The sequence below is a fragment of the Tiliqua scincoides genome, chromosome 2 (assembly GCF_035046505.1).
Source record: "Tiliqua scincoides isolate rTilSci1 chromosome 2, rTilSci1.hap2, whole genome shotgun sequence".
Lineage (NCBI taxonomy): Eukaryota > Metazoa > Chordata > Lepidosauria > Squamata > Scincidae > Tiliqua > Tiliqua scincoides.
The window spans coordinates 105,925,120-105,942,684 of record NC_089822.1 but is presented as its reverse complement, the minus strand read 5'-3'; the positions used below and the strand labels follow the sequence as shown (position 1 = coordinate 105,942,684).

The 17,565-nt window shown below is 43.3% G+C and overlaps 1 protein-coding gene across 1 annotated transcript in view; it reads right to left on the bottom strand.

The window, feature by feature from the left end:
- The window catches only part of POLQ (DNA polymerase theta), a 55,474-nt gene that overhangs the window by 28,870 nt on the left and 9,039 nt on the right, over positions 1–17,565 (bottom strand). The window contains exons 4-11 of the mRNA XM_066612658.1: positions 16,842–16,998; positions 11,274–11,382; positions 9,285–9,504; positions 7,092–7,233; positions 6,852–6,998; positions 4,727–4,939; positions 3,215–3,357; positions 1,011–1,209 (exon numbers count right to left, since the gene is read on the bottom strand). Of these exons, the coding sequence (XP_066468755.1) occupies positions 1,011–1,209; positions 3,215–3,357; positions 4,727–4,939; positions 6,852–6,998; positions 7,092–7,233; positions 9,285–9,504; positions 11,274–11,382; positions 16,842–16,998 (1,330 nt within the window). The remainder of the gene's footprint in view (positions 1–1,010; positions 1,210–3,214; positions 3,358–4,726; positions 4,940–6,851; positions 6,999–7,091; positions 7,234–9,284; positions 9,505–11,273; positions 11,383–16,841; positions 16,999–17,565) is intronic.

The following is a 17,565-nucleotide window of genomic DNA, read 5'->3' as shown; positions in this document are numbered from 1 at the left end:
GCATTACCTTAATCTAAGGCAGTTAGGTTGATGTCAGATCTGTTTAGGAACAAATCATACCTTCCCTAAGGCATATTTGCAGGTTTGAATTCTTTTGTACCCAGTTCTGCTGCTTGGTGCTCTGGTGGCATCTGTGGCTATGAGTGCTTTGTGACAGCTTTGGTTGATTTGCCAACTCCATGCTCTTTTAGGGGACAGGGATTTGACCACTATGGTACAAGCCCTGGTTACATCCAAGCCTGGATTATGGTAACTGCCTTTATGTGAAGTTGCTTTTGGAAAATATTCAGAACTGTAGCTGGTCCAGAATATGACAATTAAGATTATCTGAAGCTGGCAATACAGAACAATATCTGTTATTAAGGCCTACACATCAGACATAACCCAAAGGACCAGAGTACTGTCAATTATCTGGGACCAGAGTACTTTAAACAACACCTTCCATATGCATTCTTGTATATCCAAATAATATCAGAAGACAGTCTGCACTTCTGACATCAGAAAAGGTGGCTACAATGAGACTAGCAACACTTTGTCTCTACAACTTGCAGAAGTCTACCAGGCTCAGAGATGCTCGTGAGGGTCATTAAACCCTTGTTTAAGGCAGAATGTCATTTCTTCCAAGAACTTCTGAATCAAGAAGCTTTGGCAGCTACAGTGAGGATGTTCTTCTTCAGCTCCTCTATTCCAAGTTCCACTAAAGCAGCAAAGCCATCAGCTAGGATGATACCATGATCCTTCTGTGCATAAATCCTGATAAGGGACCATTAAGTGCAGTAATAAGCAGAAGTTGCTCAGAGAATTGCTTGTATGTAAGATATAATTATTCTTTATCCAGCAACCATGTTACACTCCACTACTTGCCAGGAAATTGTGTTTCGCAGCAACAATGATAACTGAATCTGGAGTGATGACAATTTCATTATATCACAGGTGTTTGTTGCTTCAAATCCACATATTGATGGCTGAAGATAAAATGCAACCCAAATCAACGCAAATGAGCATTTTACCTTTGCCCACATCAGAGGCTGAAATCTGAATGAATTCATTTTCAAGTAACCACTTTACACAAGCATCAACAGCTCCATTACAAGTGCTCTCCTGCTCTTTCCCACTGCCTTGTAAACCTTTCAGACTTGCAGCCAGGAGTGTACAGGAAGCATACGTCTGGACATCACTGGGAGACCTAGCTGCTCCACTTACTATGATCTGTTAGAAAAAGATAAATGAAAAAACACATTAAAAATGATACAACAGCAAGTACTTATTTTTAGGATGAGAAAGAGAAGCATGCCAGTTTTTAATTTCCGAGCGGGCCATGCTAGAAACACTTGTGAACACCGGACTGGTATTTACTCTCTCATCCACACTGAACATCATTAAGGGCACACTTATACATGGAGGTATTTCTATGCATACAGATTTACATACTCCTACAAATAAGACACAAGTACCCCTGCAGCAGAGGTCTATTCTTCAGTGCTTATGGAATTTTCTGCCAGAAAACATGGGGGTAGACAGCAACAAAGATGACTTTATAAAGGAATTAGATCACTTTACCTATAATAGAATTCTGTCATTATTGTTCAAGCATATTTGAGCCTTAGTATACTAACCAAGCATTTAATAAACCGGCATCCTTCATTCAACATTTTCAACACTGAATAGTATTAACCAGGCAACTCTATAGTGCATAGACACCTTTCTCCTAAATGACAGTCCTGTTGCTGAGGCTGACTTAGGTGATCTTTCACCTTCACCATTCAGTCAGCATTCTGCTGTACAGACCAAAGGTATGTTTTATCTGGGATACACAGCCAAAAACCTGCCTGTCCGGTATCACCAGGAAGCAACAAAAGCACCTTACCAACCAACACCCCCCCCCAATCTCTCCAAAAATCAGAAAGGTCCAGGAGAACCAACAGGGATGCACTTGACCTGGGTAGTTACTACAGCAAGTCATTCACTAAAGCAGCCAGAGCTGTTTCCATCTTGACACCAGGCTACAAGCCACACTCAAAGAGTCTAGATCAGTAGTTCTCAAACTTTCAGCTCCAGGACCCACTTTTTAGAAAGAATCTGTCAGGACCCACCAGAAGTGACGTCATGACCAGAAGTGACATCATCAAGCAGGAAAATTTAACAATCCGAGGTTTCAATCCTGCCCACACTTACCCAAGAGTAAATCCCGTTTACTAACATTGTTAAAAGCACATACATAGTAGCCCGTTATGTGTTACATTTCCCCAAATGCAATACCATGGTAGCATCTATTAAAAATAAATATTGAAATGAATGGGGACCCACCTGAAATTGGCTTGCGACCCACCTAGTGGGTCCTGAACCACAGTTTGAGAAACACTGGTCTAGATAGTTTGCCTTCTCCAAGAATCCCTGGAATTGGGTCACTACTATACACTCTTGATTACTGTTAAAAACACACCAAAATGCTAATAAAAATGACATAGCAGCAACAACTGTTCATATATTTCATTGATCAATTCTCTCTACAGTATGCAACAGCTTCTTGAATATTTTTTTCCTCAAAATTCAGTTGCAAGGAGTGCAAATCTGCCTAACTTAAACATAGATTTGAATAGCACTAGTATCAAACAGAACTCATTTTTAACAGAAGTAGATCTGTTTGCCATCTTTTCCTAAAAAGGAACCAACAATGCCTCTTTTACCGTATTATAAGGTGACTACCACAAACAGTTCAGTAACTCTGCAATTAGCCCATGGGCACATATGAACAAAAACCAAACTTAGGCACTTTTGTTATAGCCTTCAAGTACCCAAAAGGCATTGTTTGCATTCTGAGCATTGTCAAAACTGTCTTTGCTTTTTCAGTTCAGATTTACATCTGATAATCTTTAAAACCAGGCAGTCTCTTGGATATTTGAGATTACAGACATGATGTTAACACAGTGGATAAAAGACTGAGCTACAAATCAAGAACTCCCTGGCTCAAATTGGTTTTTTGGATGTACATTTTTTCTCTTTTTAATTTACAGAAGTATCTACTTCTGCTCATCTAGGGAATTCCCTAAGTAAGCTGACCCCATTTTGTGCACAAACCGTAAATCATTCAACCACCTGAGTTCACTATTAGAATATATGATGCTTTATGAACTGCAAGCAAAAGTTTATTCCCTCATTACGTACCTTATGCAAAATTGTATTCCCTCATTACATACATTGTGTCCTTACGTACCTCAAGGATTGCTCGGATCATACTGGAAGTAATCTCTTCTCCTTCCTGCCTGAGCAAACAGCTGCGCACAGGCTTGAGAACACCCTGTAGTAGAGTAATCCCTTTTGATTTTTCAGAGGGCTTGCACACCAGAAGGCTCTCACCTATTGTTAAAATGCATAATTTTTCAACAAGCGTATAAACATTTTGCATTCATTTATAATGCATGCAAATACAATGTGCATTGCATTTCACTAATAAGCCGTTTCATTCTCAATCAAGTCCGTGTTGAAAAGGACCAAAAAATAAGCCAGGTCAAGGGCTACCTAAAGTAAGGACATCTATTTAGCAGATGGGGTCACACCAGTGTTAAGAGTGGGGAAACATATTTTGCTCCATCTACAGTCTGTGTTCCCTGACTGTAGTCTGCTTACTTTCTCCCAGATAAATCAATGCCTCCCACTAACATAGATGGGATACAGGAAAATATTTCATTTGGCCCAATAGGTAGGGATGGCAAAACCTATTCAAATTTATCACTAGAAACAATGCAATAGGTGCAATATGTACCTCAGTTTACAGCAGGAATAGGCCACCTGCCCTGACTGGGTGGGTCTTTGCATAGAACTGGACTGTGAGATTAGGGTTGGGATGCTAGTCAACTGAAGTCAGTTGTCAACTGACAAGGCCTGGGACCAGCATGTAGTACCCTCAGGCAGCTGCCAACAGTCAAGAGCCCTGGGTGGGAGCCATTGCTTGAACCATCACTGATGTCTGACTTGGGGGCCCAGGGACAATCTGATTCAGCAAGCTGCTGATGGCCATTGGCCACCCCTTGGTTAGAAGGCAGGCATCCAATCACTATGTTTTTCCTCTACAGTGTCCAACATAATACTGCAACACCCATTACCAAAGTAAAGGGAGCTTACTAACAGAACCTACAACATTTTGAGCTGAAGAAAGCTTGCAAGTGTTAAGTCTTCATCTTAAATTTTAAGCCACAAAATAGTTAGAGAAAGTAGCTGTAGTATTTATAACTGGTACATTTTCAACTTTTTGAAATTACTTAAAATTTGTTTATTTGAATTATTAAAACACAACTTGGCTTTGTGTTATGAGAGACCCTTCTGCATTTTTATCTGTTTTTAGGTTTATAATCTACCTTTTCATGAGAATGATCCCCAAAGCAGCTTATAAAACAAAGTCCTCTGGCAAATGGCAGAGATATAATCTGAACATGAGTACATTTTAGTTTGAAGTAAACTAAAATGTACCCAGTTTGATTTGGGTAATCAATACATTTAAGTGATTTGCAGTTATTACTTTTATATAATCTTGATTTTGTGTTTTCTTATGGCAACAAAAGAAACACATCTACTACTCTCTCCTAGACATTGGTTTCACTGTATATTACTATTCTCCATTCGTTATCTACAGCTATGTGCATATAACTGTTATACTGTTAATAACAACAACTTTCTGGTCGACTTTATGCAACTGGCAACAATGATTGTGCCCCTTAACAGCACTCACCTATGGTGTCTATTCCTTTTCTTCCTGCTCTACCAGCCATCTGCTTGTACGTTAAGACATCCAAAGGTCTGCCACCAAACACAGGAGTTCGGATAATTACCCGGCGTGCAGGTAGGTTCACTCCAGAAGAAAGCGTAGATGTTGCTGTTAGGACTCTAAGGACTCCTTGACGAAAACCAGCTTCAATTCTGTCTCGTTCATCAAATGTAAGGCCTGAAATTGAATTACGATTAAGAATATTTTATTAAATGCTGATAATAGGCATCAACAAGGCAGCAAAGAATGGAAGTCAACGAGGTCATTTGATCTAGGGAAATCTGACTACATCTGCAACTGGGTCCCCCTCTCCACAAAAGCTAAAAGAGTTGATCCAGGAGCAGGAAGAGAAGAATTCAGAAAGGCAATCTGTCATCTCAAAACTGCTTCTGGGACTGGGCTCAGGCTTCCCCCCCCCCCCACAGAATTCAAAAGACCAAACTGCCCCAGTCACAGGAAAAGAAGCAGCAAGATGGCATCATCGTTGCCAGCTTGTTTAGTTTAAATAGGTTTTATAAAGGCCAAAGTGATACTTTAGCATTAAGAATTTATTAGTGTTTTTACTAGTTGCTACGTGAACTGATCTGAGAGCCAACTCAACTAAAGAGAGGAGAAATAATCCCTAAATTAACTAAATCCCAGTTCAGTCAAGTTTCCTGAAAAGCTTCCTGAAAATGGAAATAGTTTCATTCACCTCTAATTCCTTGACATATTCTTGCAACAGAATATAAAAAATTATAATTTTGCATAGGGAAACTGCTATATAAATAATGAACACAAAGCCAATTTAAACATAAAACTCATTTATAACCAAGCACTGCTTTAAATCATAACAGAAGCAATTCCACTTATACCTCTTTTGATCCTCACTCCCGACAGCTTACTCCTCCAAAGTTAAGATTAAACTTTTCTTGCCCTTGGATGCTGGAATGGTTCAGATCTTTGTTATACAATAACAGATTGCAGTTGCCTTGTAGCCCTGAGCTAAAGCCCAACATACAGACCTAACAAAGAAGCCTACACCACAGGGCTCTCTCAGAATTTTAGAAGCAGGTCAAGTACAAATTTTGTGGCCAAGGACTTTTTTTATTTATTTATTGCATGAATATTAAATATGTGAAACAATGGGTGACTGGCATCAATCAGCATCCTGCTTCAGGATCCTTCCTTTGTGCCAACAATAATGATACAAACTCAGATGATACATCATTTAAAATGTTAGGCATTTTTAGAGGATAAAATTCAGTTCTTAAAAAGAAAAGGAAAAAAACAGAAAACCCATGTATAAAGGGTTTGAAACAATTTAGTAGCTTTCACTTAAAGTACGTAATCCTTTTTTTAGGATTCAAAAATCATCCTCTCGAAAGTCATCCTTTTGTTAGAAAGAGCAGAGTAACACAATGACATCTAGTGGGCATTTTATGCAATAGCAAGTTGTTTGTTTTAAACAAAATGCTCCTTTCCTGCTGAGATTCTAATAAAGATTTTAGTTTACAACATTATCTTTCACAGTCTTGAAAAAGATCTCTAAAATAAGAAGATAACTATAAGCCTAATTTTAATTGTCATTACATAAAATTCTAACAGGCACACCAGATCACATACACACACATAATGTATTTCTTCCCTTTGAGAAGAATGAAATACCAGGAGGGAGGGGAAGTCTGTTCTGGATTGCACCAGGCTGGCAACCCACTCTACTGGCCTCTGCAAGCTTCAGAATGGCCCACAGAAGCCTCAGAAAGCCACTTCTGGTTTTTTGATATCTACTTCCTGTTTACTTCTGAAAACCAGAAGTGACTTTCCAAGGTTTCTGCGGGTCATTCTGAAACCCAAAGAGATCAATAGAGTGGGTCGCCAGCCTGACACAACACAGAACAGGCTGACCTCCCAACCCTTCTGGTGAGTAATTCAGCTTCTGGAATGCTGGAGTCAATGCTAGAATGATTTGGAGTCAAACAAGAGAGAGGGTGGGTGTGATGGAACAGCTTGCTGCCTACCTCAGCATTGGGTCACAACCACCAAATGGGTCACAACCCACAGTTTAAGAAGCACTGCCCTAAATAATACCTGCAAAACTAAATCATACCTGCATGGTGAAAAGCAACACCCCATTTTACAGTTCGCTGAAGCACAGAATCCAAACCAGTAGGAGAATTTTTCAAGTGATTAATCAGATCCTTTATTCCCTCTGCATCCAGTGCAACTGGTGAGAGATCGGATGTTTTTGTAAGACCTTTACAGAATGAAAGAAAAGGTTTGGGATTTTTTTAATATGGCCTTTTCCTAAAAGCCCTTTCCCTTCCATAAGCCCTTATTCTTGACTGACATTCATGTTGAAGATTGTAGAACTCCCTGGCGATGATGTCTGCCAACTTCTCACACCAGTTTTTCGATGGGCAGAAAACAAGAACAGAATGGCCATCCTGCATCGTCTCATAACACAGACTCACCACATGGTCCTCATCTCCCTAAATTGAAACAGACTATTTTAGCATGTTTTACATAAGGGTGTAGAAGTATTTTTGTTGTTTGTTCTTCTATTCAGTTCCCTGTTCATGTGATGAGATGCATAAGAAGTTTATCTTTACACAAGCAGATGTTTGGGACAGGCCAACATTTCCAACAAGAAGTGGCAAAAGACACTCGCCATGCAGTGTGGCAGAGGGAACATTATTGCATTCCATTCTCTTACCCCTAGCCCGTAGCAGGCTAATAAATTTTTTGGGGGAAGAATATGGAATAATAAAAGCATGCTATTCTCATTGCATGAGGTTGGTTTCTGGTCCAGCACTTTACTAGAATCCTGCTTTGCTACAATCAACAGAGGCAAGCAGGGAGGTCATCACCCAAATGCCCAATTCCAGCACGATTACAGTAGCATAACAGTTTCTTGCTACCTACAAAGTGGTTTGCTGATTTACTTTTCTTTTCCTCTGGGGCTGGGATAGTCTGCTCCCATCTTGAAAAGTTGATGTTTTTTCCTCACAGTCACACAAAAAACTTAGTCTCTATAAAATTAGGGTTTTTTAGAAAGTCATTTTGCTTATTTCCATCACAACATTGCATGTAAAAGAGTTCCACAACTCAGGAACTTCTTGACAAAGAAAAGCTTCCTTTCTTCTTGTGGATTACCAACCCTTCTCATGTATTTGGGGTACCCTTTTACTCTGCTCCCATTGTGAAACATTTGAGCCATGGTTTCTTATCATTCAGATCTGAGAGTTCAAAAGAACCCACACAGAGGCCAGGGGACTGTCATGAATGAGTACATATTAGGCCTAGGTTGGCATGTGACACCTGAACCAAACTAAGACAGAGTAACTGAGAAGTTGCTAGCAGTTTCCAGCTGCAGGAATGTGAGTAAATAAACAAAAGGATTTGTTGTCTCTCCTTTGCTGGCCAGGAAGGACAGATAACAAGAATTACAACCAATTGGAATGTTTAGCACCTTAGCAGACAGAGGCACCTGATCAAGGGTGATGAAGTGCAGCTGTGGATCTCCAGTTGGGAGGGGTAAAGAACTATGAGCAACCAGGCCAACTTCGAGAAGGTTCTGTTCCTCAAGGGTTCTGACTGGACAGTCTAATAAGTATGAAGTCACCTCAGTACTATTAGCATAAGAAGTATAATAATGAGTGCCCAGGGGGAGTGAGAGGGCCTTCTTGAACAGAGTTTTGGGTGCAACATCCTGCACACGTGTGAGTTCCATTGTCCATCATGAGCACCTGGCCCCATAGGTAGTCCTGGAGCTAAGAGATCTACAAGAGTAACTGACCCAGGTGCGATATAGGTATTAATAGAGACAGTCAGCTAGCTTTATTATTTTATTGCTGATATGTTTCCTAGATGTTTATGCCTCTAGCATTTACTGCTTTATTGTAGAGTGTGTAACCTTAAGTACTTAATAAACTAAAATACTTTTTACCAAGTTGTTTCATTGTCTGTTGGGAACAGAGGTTCAGAATCCTGCCTAGCCGTTCAGCAAGCTACCAAGTGCTCATTGAGGTCTAGTAACTTGAGAACTGAGGCTTTAATTGGAGAAAGAGCTCAGTGCCTGCAAGGGACAGAATTAATCGTAGAGGGTCTCAGTATCCCTGGACTGAGGCACTGGCACGTACAGGGTGGTGGCAGTACTACTGGGCAAGGGGCCTCGAGAGCTTTAGGGTTTGAAAACCAAGAACCCTAAGCACCCAAACCCCCCCTTTGTTTACAACAGGGACATCATGTGAAACCAGGATTTGATCCTGGCTCCCTGTGACATCTGAAACAAGTTTCTGAAAGGCACTAGGTACTTCATTTGCACTACAGAAATATGGTTAGTGGTAGTTAAGTACATCCTTTTACTTACGTTACATGTCTGAGGAGTCATAAATCTTGCTACCAATTTTCAGCTCTCCACAAGAGGCACTGGATGGAAGTCTGTATGGTACAGCTCTGCATTTAGCCAACTTGACTTAAATTTGCACAGGCAAGAGCATTATACTTCATAGTCTGATTTTTCTTAGCAATATCTAGTTACCTTCACCTGCAGCATAGGTTGGATTTCTCTCACAACTTTGTCTGAGGAGTCATAAATCTTGCTACCAATTTTCAGCTGCTCCATAAGAGGCACTGGACGGAAGTCTGTATGGTACAGCTCTGCATTTAGCCAGGAAGCCAGGAGATCCAGGTTAGGAAGAGTGGCACTCATGCCTACAATCTGTATTCCATCAGAGAGAGGCCCGACCATGTTTGTCTGTCTATAAGGAAAAAAACAACTGGAAATCTGACCGCAAGTTATCCCGTTATAATTCATTTGTGGAATGTTCTGCCTCCAGATATAGTGATGTTCAATGGCTTTAAAACCAAACTAGATGAATTCACGGATGCTATATCCACCAATAGCTATCAGCCATAATAGCTAAACGGAACCTCTTCCTCTGAATACCAGTTGCTGAGTACACTGGAGAGGGACTATTGCCGTCATGCTTTGCATGTAAGCTTCTAGAAAGCATCTGGCTTCCCAATGTTGGAAAGAGAACACTGGACTCAATGGACCTTTGGTCTAATCCAGGGGTCTCCAAACCCCGGCCCGGGGGCCAGATGCGGCCCGCAGCAAACCTCTTCCAGCCCAACCTCTTGTCCCCTGAAAGCCTCTGGCCACTCAAATGAACATAACCAGAACTGTGCTCTGATTGTGTCTGGAGGGTGTTCTGAGGGCCAGCGAGGTTAAATGAATGAGCCCATTCATTCATTTATTCACTCAACTAAGTTCCATCTCTAATTTATTTATTTCAATTTTATATTGAAATTTTTTTTCCCAACCCTCTACACCACACCAGATATTTGATGTGGACCTCTGGCCAAAAAGTTTGGTGACCCCTGGTCTAATCCAACAAGCCTCCTCTTATGTTCTTATACAGTCACCTAAAAATTGATTCTTGTCACCTGTTACCCAAAAGTCAAAGCTACTTTTTACTGTTTAACCAAGCAGAGCTCACACTAAAATGAAACTTAAAACAAACACAGAGGGATGAATGCATAGTTAAGGAACAGAAAATTCCCCTCACCTATTCAGGGCAAAGTGAAGAAGGGAATGACTTTTTATGGAGGTCAAAGTCATAGCCAGAAGCTATAGTCAGAAGAAGCCTGCTGGGAAACAGGGGTTTCCCAGCTTGTAATAAGTATAGAAGGAGTATTTGGATATTACTTTAGCATGCATAGGTGCTAAACTTCTGGTATTTTGACTGCTTTTTCCCTTTTTTATGTTTAGCATAGATTCAGCTGTGGTGTCTGCAGTGGAGCAAGCACATCTAAGCAGTGAATGCAATTAACTATGTTGACCAATTGCAAACCGATTTCCAGTTGTGACTGAACTGTCTTGGGTCAACCATCCTACAGGAGTGGGAACCTGCTGACTGTCCTCAACTCTCACCAGATTCCAAGAGCAGTCGTCTGGGTCACTTCAAAGCATTTCCAACTCTCAGGTTTTCTGTAGGAAACCCCTCCTGCCAACTCCTTTCCCTCAATTGCAAATATTAGATTGAATGAAAAGGAGAAAATATTGGGATCACCAAGTTGAACTTAAAGTAATTACCTGCACAGTCACCACTTGTTAACTTTTCTTAAATTTTCAGATCCTAAAAAATGGGCAGCCCAATCCTGAGGTGCCCGGGGCACCCAGGTTTGGCAGTACCGAGAAGGGCTGCCGCCGGATCCTGCGCCTCCTGGGCTACCGTGGGAGTCGCCTCGGGAAAAGGGGCCTTTTGTCCCCTTCTCCCAGGTAAGGTAAGCAGCCCTGCAATGGTCGGTGGTAAGGTAAATGCACTCATGTAGGGCGTGCAGCCCTACACGAGCGCCTTGGATCCTCCGGAGCAGAGCTCTGCAGACCCACCTCCCATCCCTCCCCCAAGCATGCCTCCAGCCCACCCCCCTCCCCATGTCACACCTCCCCGTCATGCCTCCTCCCTGGAATGCTCCTCCCTGCCCCCTCCTACCATGCCGCTCTTAGTCCTTTTATTCTACTCACTTGTTTTTCATTCTTTCAGTCAAAAACCGAACTTTTGTCAAAAGGAGTTCCAGTAGATAGCCTCTTTGAGAATCTCCCAACATGTGCAACTCATCCACCACTACTATTCCTAATAAAGAGAGAAAGTTTCAGATATGATCAGAGCTTCAGACCTACCTTCCTGTGGAAAAGCATCACTTCTGTTCCAACTTAGATTAATACCAGTCATTTGAAAGCATTGGAAAGCAGGTACAATGCTACCTGCAGGAAACTAAGGGGCAGTGTATTGTTCAGGAGGAGGAGGATTCAGAAGCTACAGGTCTTTGACCTTTGTCCTCTTTGATCTGTGGTGATATGTCTCTACCCAACTTCCTCCTCTTTTCTCTTTCACCCTCTAATCCTCCAAGCATGCAGGCGCCACTCCATCAGTTCTAACTAACTACACAGAATCCATCATGCCATGAGGTCTTTCATACCCATGTAAAGAGAATAGCTCCAAGATTTCCTGTTCCAAAGTTTAAGACTTGCAAGCTACAACGAAGATGTAAGTACTTTTGAACTGTAAGGTTCCCCCCCCCTTTAAAACCTTTTTCCTGCCTCTGCTCCTATTTTATTTTCAGCAGCAATCTAGCAGGGGGTGGTGGGTTGCTTCAGGAAAAGGGGTCTATATTACTCAGCTTAATATAGATGCCTAGACTCCCTTGCTCCATCAGGAGGGACAGAATTATTAGCAATCTACACATTTACACCCCACATTGCTATTTGTAAAACAGCAAAATGAAACAGATGCTAAAGTTTCACCACAGCTTTGAACAATACATCAGTACTGAGGGAATGTGTGATGAATTCCTTGCTTCCCCCTTTTTGCCTATTTATCCCTATTTTTGGATATTTCTAGATTCCCCCCCTTGGGACTTTGGAAGCCAAGAGATTGCCTAGCATCTTAAATGCAGGAGCCATTATTCTGGGATACTCCTCTGAAGTGCTTTGTTTGGAACATCATTCCCAAAAAGCCACGTGTGTAAGATTGTGGCTTGGTCTGCCTTCATGTCTGGAACCACCTGAAGACAATTATTATCATCATTATACTAATTGGGTAAGAGGCACTTTTTCAAGTGGGTGCTCCTTTTTTTAGCAGGGGGAGAGTAACTGGCCCACCTCACCCCAGCACTGTCTGTTCTAGTGGCTGTCTGCTGGTATTCCTTTGCATATTTTTAGATTGTGAGCCCTTTAGGGACAGGGAGCCATTAGTTATTTGATTTTTCTCTGTAAACCGCTTTGTGAACTTTTAGTTGAAAAGCGGTATATAAATACTGTTAATAATCATCATTATAAACATTTATATACTGCTTTTCAACCATAGTAGTTGGCAACCTTCAGTCTCGAAAAACCATGGTATCGCGCTCTGAAAGGTGGTTCTGGAACAGCATCTAGTGTGGCTCAAAAGGCCGATTCGGGAGTGACAATCCCTTCCACACCGGGAGCAAGTGCAGTCTGTCCCTGGTCTGTCTCCCTGGCTATGGGCCTTCCTTCTTTGCCTCTTAGCCTCAGACTGTTGGCCAAGTGTCTCTTCAAACTGGGAAAGGCCATGCTGCACAGCCTGCCTCCAAGCGGGCCGCTCAGAAGCCAGTTTCCCACTTGTTGAGGTCCACTCCTAAGGCCTTCAGATCCCTCTTGCAGATGTCCTTGTATCGCAGCTGTGGTCTACCTGTAGGGCGCTTTCCTTGCACAAGTTCTCCATAGAGGAGATCCTTTGGGATCCGGCCATCATCCATTCTCACAACATGACCGAGCCAACGCAGGCGTCTGTTTCAGTAGTGCGTACATGCTAGGGATTCCAGCACGTTCCAGGACTGTGTTGTTTGGAACTTTGTCCTGCCAGGTGATGCCGAGAATGCGTCAGAGGCAGTGCATGTGGAAAGCATTCAGTTTCCTCTCCTGTTGTGAGTGAAGAGTCCATGACTCGCTGCAGTACAGAAGTGTACTCAGGACGCAAGCTATGTAGACCTGGATCTTGGTATGTTCCGTCAGCTTCTTGTTGGACCAGACTCTCTTTGTGAGTCTGGAAAACGTGGTAGCTGCTTTACCGATGCGTTTGTTTAGCTCGGTATCGAGAGAAAGAGTGTCGGAGATCGTTGAGCCAAGGTACACAAAGTCATGGACAACCTCCAGTTCATGTGCAGAGATTGTAATGCAGGGAGGTGAGTCCATGTCCTGAACCACAACCTGTGTTTTCTTCAGGCTGATCGTCAGTCCAGAATCTTGGCAGGCCTTGATAAAACGATCCATGAGCTGCTAGAGATCTTTGGCAGAGTGGGTAGTGATAGCTGCATCGTCGGCAAAGAGGAAGTCAAGCAGACATTTCAGCTGGACTTTGGACTTTGCTCTCAGTCTGGAGAGGTTGAAGAGCTTTCCGTATAGCTCACAAAGTGGTTTACATAGACAAAACAATAGCCCTTAGCCAGCCCTCCTGCTGTGATAGGCATGTGCCCATTGATTGGACAACCAAACCCACCATCTTGGTGGGATGAAGTGGCCAGTGGAAGAATGGGATGAAATGGCCAGTGGTATCTCTTTGTCCAAGTGGATGACTCTAAAGCACCGTCAAGCCTAGCTTTCTTAAGGTCAAGCATAAGGGTGCTTGGGGGCATTCTGGCTTCCTCAGTCCGAGAGTGGCCAAGCTTTCCCCCTGCCTTCTGGGGATGTGTGATGGACTCTTCAAACTGATCTTAGAATAAGTACAAGATAGGGAACAGTGAGATTTAGATGCATTAGGGAATTATTTTTATTTTTAAGTTTGCCTATAATTGCCTCCTTGCGGTTTTTGCTAAATTCCACACTGCCAACACCCAAACTACTTTTCAAGTTTGTCTGTTTTATTTCTTTTCTCCTTGCAGTTAGCCTACTATACCCCTCCCCCAATTTTTGTTTTACTTCCACTTTCTTTTAGATTTTAATAAACTGTCTATTTTCTTACCTCTTTGCTGCCTAGTCCATCAGTATGATTGTTCCTGTGCTTTGGTTTTAAACAGAACAGCTTGTTTCCATGTTGCCTTGAGGTGTGTGTGTTTTTTCCCTCAGACTGCTCCTGCTTTGTATAGTTTCCCCACTCTGGGATGGTGGCAGTGGATATCTACAAGTTTGCCCTCCAATTCATCTTCTGGTCCAGTGAAGCAAAGAACAGGAAGTTGTGGGCTCACCTAAGCACTAGGTGAGGGATATCAAACTCATTTCATACAGAGGGTTGAAGTTGGCATTCATGGTGCCTGCTAAAGGCTGGAAGTGACATCATGAAGCAGATGATGGCCAGAAATAAGCACTTTGTTCTCACATAAAAGCTCATTTGTTGCAAATGGCAGAAGAGAAAATGTGCAAATCTTGATCATACTTTTAAGATATGAGAGAGTTCAATTATCAAGCTGGGAGAGCCCAATTAAAATGGGGGCCAGATAAATTGCTTCCATGGGCCGCATTTGGACTGCGGGCCTTATGTCTGACACCCTCCACTAGGTGCTACTCTCCTTGGTTAGCTCCAGCTTGGGAAATAGATGTCACATGCCTGACTCAGGGTCCGATCCTATCCAATTTTCCAGTGCTGGGGAGATCGTGCCAATGAGGAGTGCACTGCATCCTGTGGTGGGGAGGCAGTAACGGAGGCCTCCTCAAGATATGGGAATATTTGTTCCCTTACCTTGGGGCTGCATTGCAGCTGCACCAGTGCTGGAAAGTTGGATAGGATTGGGCCCTCAAGCTGCAAAGTTTGACACTTCACTAGGCTGTCCCTGCAAAGCACACTGAAAGTATCTTCACTGGAACACCAGGTTCCAGCTTCCCCTGATCCTCTGCAGGCAGCTGGGAACAGGTTAGTGCAGTGGTTCTCAAACTCTCTGGGAAAGTTTGAGAGCCACTAAGTCTTTGCGGGAGAGGGAGGGAGGCAGCGGGGGTAGAGGGGAAGGCAGCGATGTGATCCCCAGGATCGCGCCGCTCAGGGGGGCTGCAGGGACTGGGATGTACTCACCAGTCCCTGCAGCAGCCTTCCCAGGTGCGAGGAACCTTGCACAAGTGCCTGCAGGGCTCCCCAGCCGCGTTGAAGTGAAAGTAAAACGATCACACTCCACTTCCGGTTTTGCGGAGGTGGAGCGCGATCACTCCACTTTCACTTCAAAGCAGCTGGGGAGCCCTGCAGGCGCTCGCGCAAGGCTCCCCACACCCCAGAAGGCTGCTGCAGGGACTGGTGAGTACATCCCAGTTCCTGTATCCCCGTTAGCGACGCGATCCTGGGAATCACATCGCTGCCTTCCCCCCTGCCCCCGCCCCTTAAGGGGGCAGAGGCCAGGGCCCTCAGGCTGGGGCGTCACGACGCCCCAGTCTGAATACCACTGGGTTAGTGGTATCCTTTGTTGCTAGAACAGCTACTGTGCTTTCAGTGTGCACATGCGTGCGCACACCCACACCCACCCACCCACACATACCCCACCCAGATGCCAGCTTGATCCTTAGTGGAGCATGGTTCTTGCAAGCCCAAGTAGAACTCTCTCAGAAGGGCTAAGGAAGTTCAACCCCTCCAACTCTCAAAGGTCTGGGGTCCCCATGGGAGAACAACTCAGCGTTAGCCACACTGCCCTAAAGTTGACCATTCACGTGTTCCAGTGAAAGAAAAGTCTCTTCTTGTAGATTTGTAATTCACTGATTCATGTCAGTTATCAGAAAATCAGTAGAAAACAGAGGGATCATTGCTGAGAAATTGCCAGGTCTATATCCATTATGCCCAGCCCACCTATGACAATGCCCTCTACCTGTTTGGGCCCCTAGGCAGAAGTGGGGATAAGATTTAGCCACTGGCTAGCTCAGTATCCCATATTGCACACACTAGACATTTGCAAGCTTGCCTCCTTCTCCACTTTACTTTTTTGGGGGGGAATGGTCAGCAAGTCTACAGAGACCACACCCCAACCTGCCTCCACACCAGTAAGACAGACATTCCTAAGCATACCTGCTTATCTCCCATTGTGTCTCTTCCCATTCTTTTCAGATGGCCCACTGAGAAATACATTTCTCCAGAGAGAAACTGGAGTGACAAGAAGTTCTCACAAGACTCTCGAGTGCTTGATTATTATTACTGAACTGTTCTTGAATGAATTACCACTTTTTGAGAGAACCAAGGCACCCAAGAGATTTTATGTTTCATTCTCTGCAAAGGAAAAAATCTCTAATCCATTTATTTGAGTTAGGTACGTTTCCACTCCCTGCATGTGCACTGAGGTATGTAGTTTTAAACCAGTAGTATGCAGCTTAAATATGCTATGGAAATTTCTATTGTTTAAAAAGAAAATGACACTGTGACAAGTGGCAGACTACTTCATTAAGGCCCAAATTCTAACCAACTTCCCAGCACTGACACAGCTGTGCCAATGGGGCGTGTGCTGCATCCTGCAGCTGGGTGGTAGTCATGGAAACCTCCTCAAGGTAAGGGAATGTTTGTTCCCTTACCTCAGAGCTACATTGCCTTTACCTCAGTGCTGGAAAGCTGAGTAGGATTGCGCCCTATGAAACCTTTTTTCTTCCTTTACAACTGCTTTAATTTCTTACCAAGCAAGTCCATTGTGTTCTCCTCCATGAGTCTGTTGATCAGGCCATTGGCTCTCTCAATAGTACAGACAGCAACATCCAAGGCAGAGAAAGAGACAGCAGGGGAAGTACTGCCCATATAGCCTTCCACATGTATACCTGCTTCTTGGAACATATCCTGTTTACCAGAAAAAAAATTTTTTTTACAGATGTGCTAGGCATGCACTGCACTGTAAGCAGTCCATCTATGAAATCACAGTGAACCGTCAATTTAATGGCTAATGGAGTGAATGAGTGTCCATTAATGCCACAACTCCATTAAAAAGGAATGCATTTACAGTACAGTAACACACAGGCACAAACATATGAGTAAAAAACATACAGGTGGAGCCTGTTTAACCACGGATTTTACATCCACGGATCTGGTTCAATGCAGGTCCGCCAAACCTGCATTGAGCCAGACTCGGCTCCACCTGAATCCTCCAAAGGTGATTGAAGCTATGCTCCTGTTGCCTCCAGATGGCTTTCTGAAGCCTGCGGAGGCCATGCACATCTGCTTGCAGCCTTTGCGGACTTCAGAATGGCCCACAGAGCCCCAAAAAGTGACTTTCGATTTCCCTTGTGACTTTTTAAGCCTTTTAAGGCATTCTGAGGCTGGGGAAAGCCTTCTGGGGAGACCAGAGAGAAACCAGAAGTTGCTTTTTTTGGTTCTTCAAGCCATTCTGAATCCCACAGAAGCCACGAG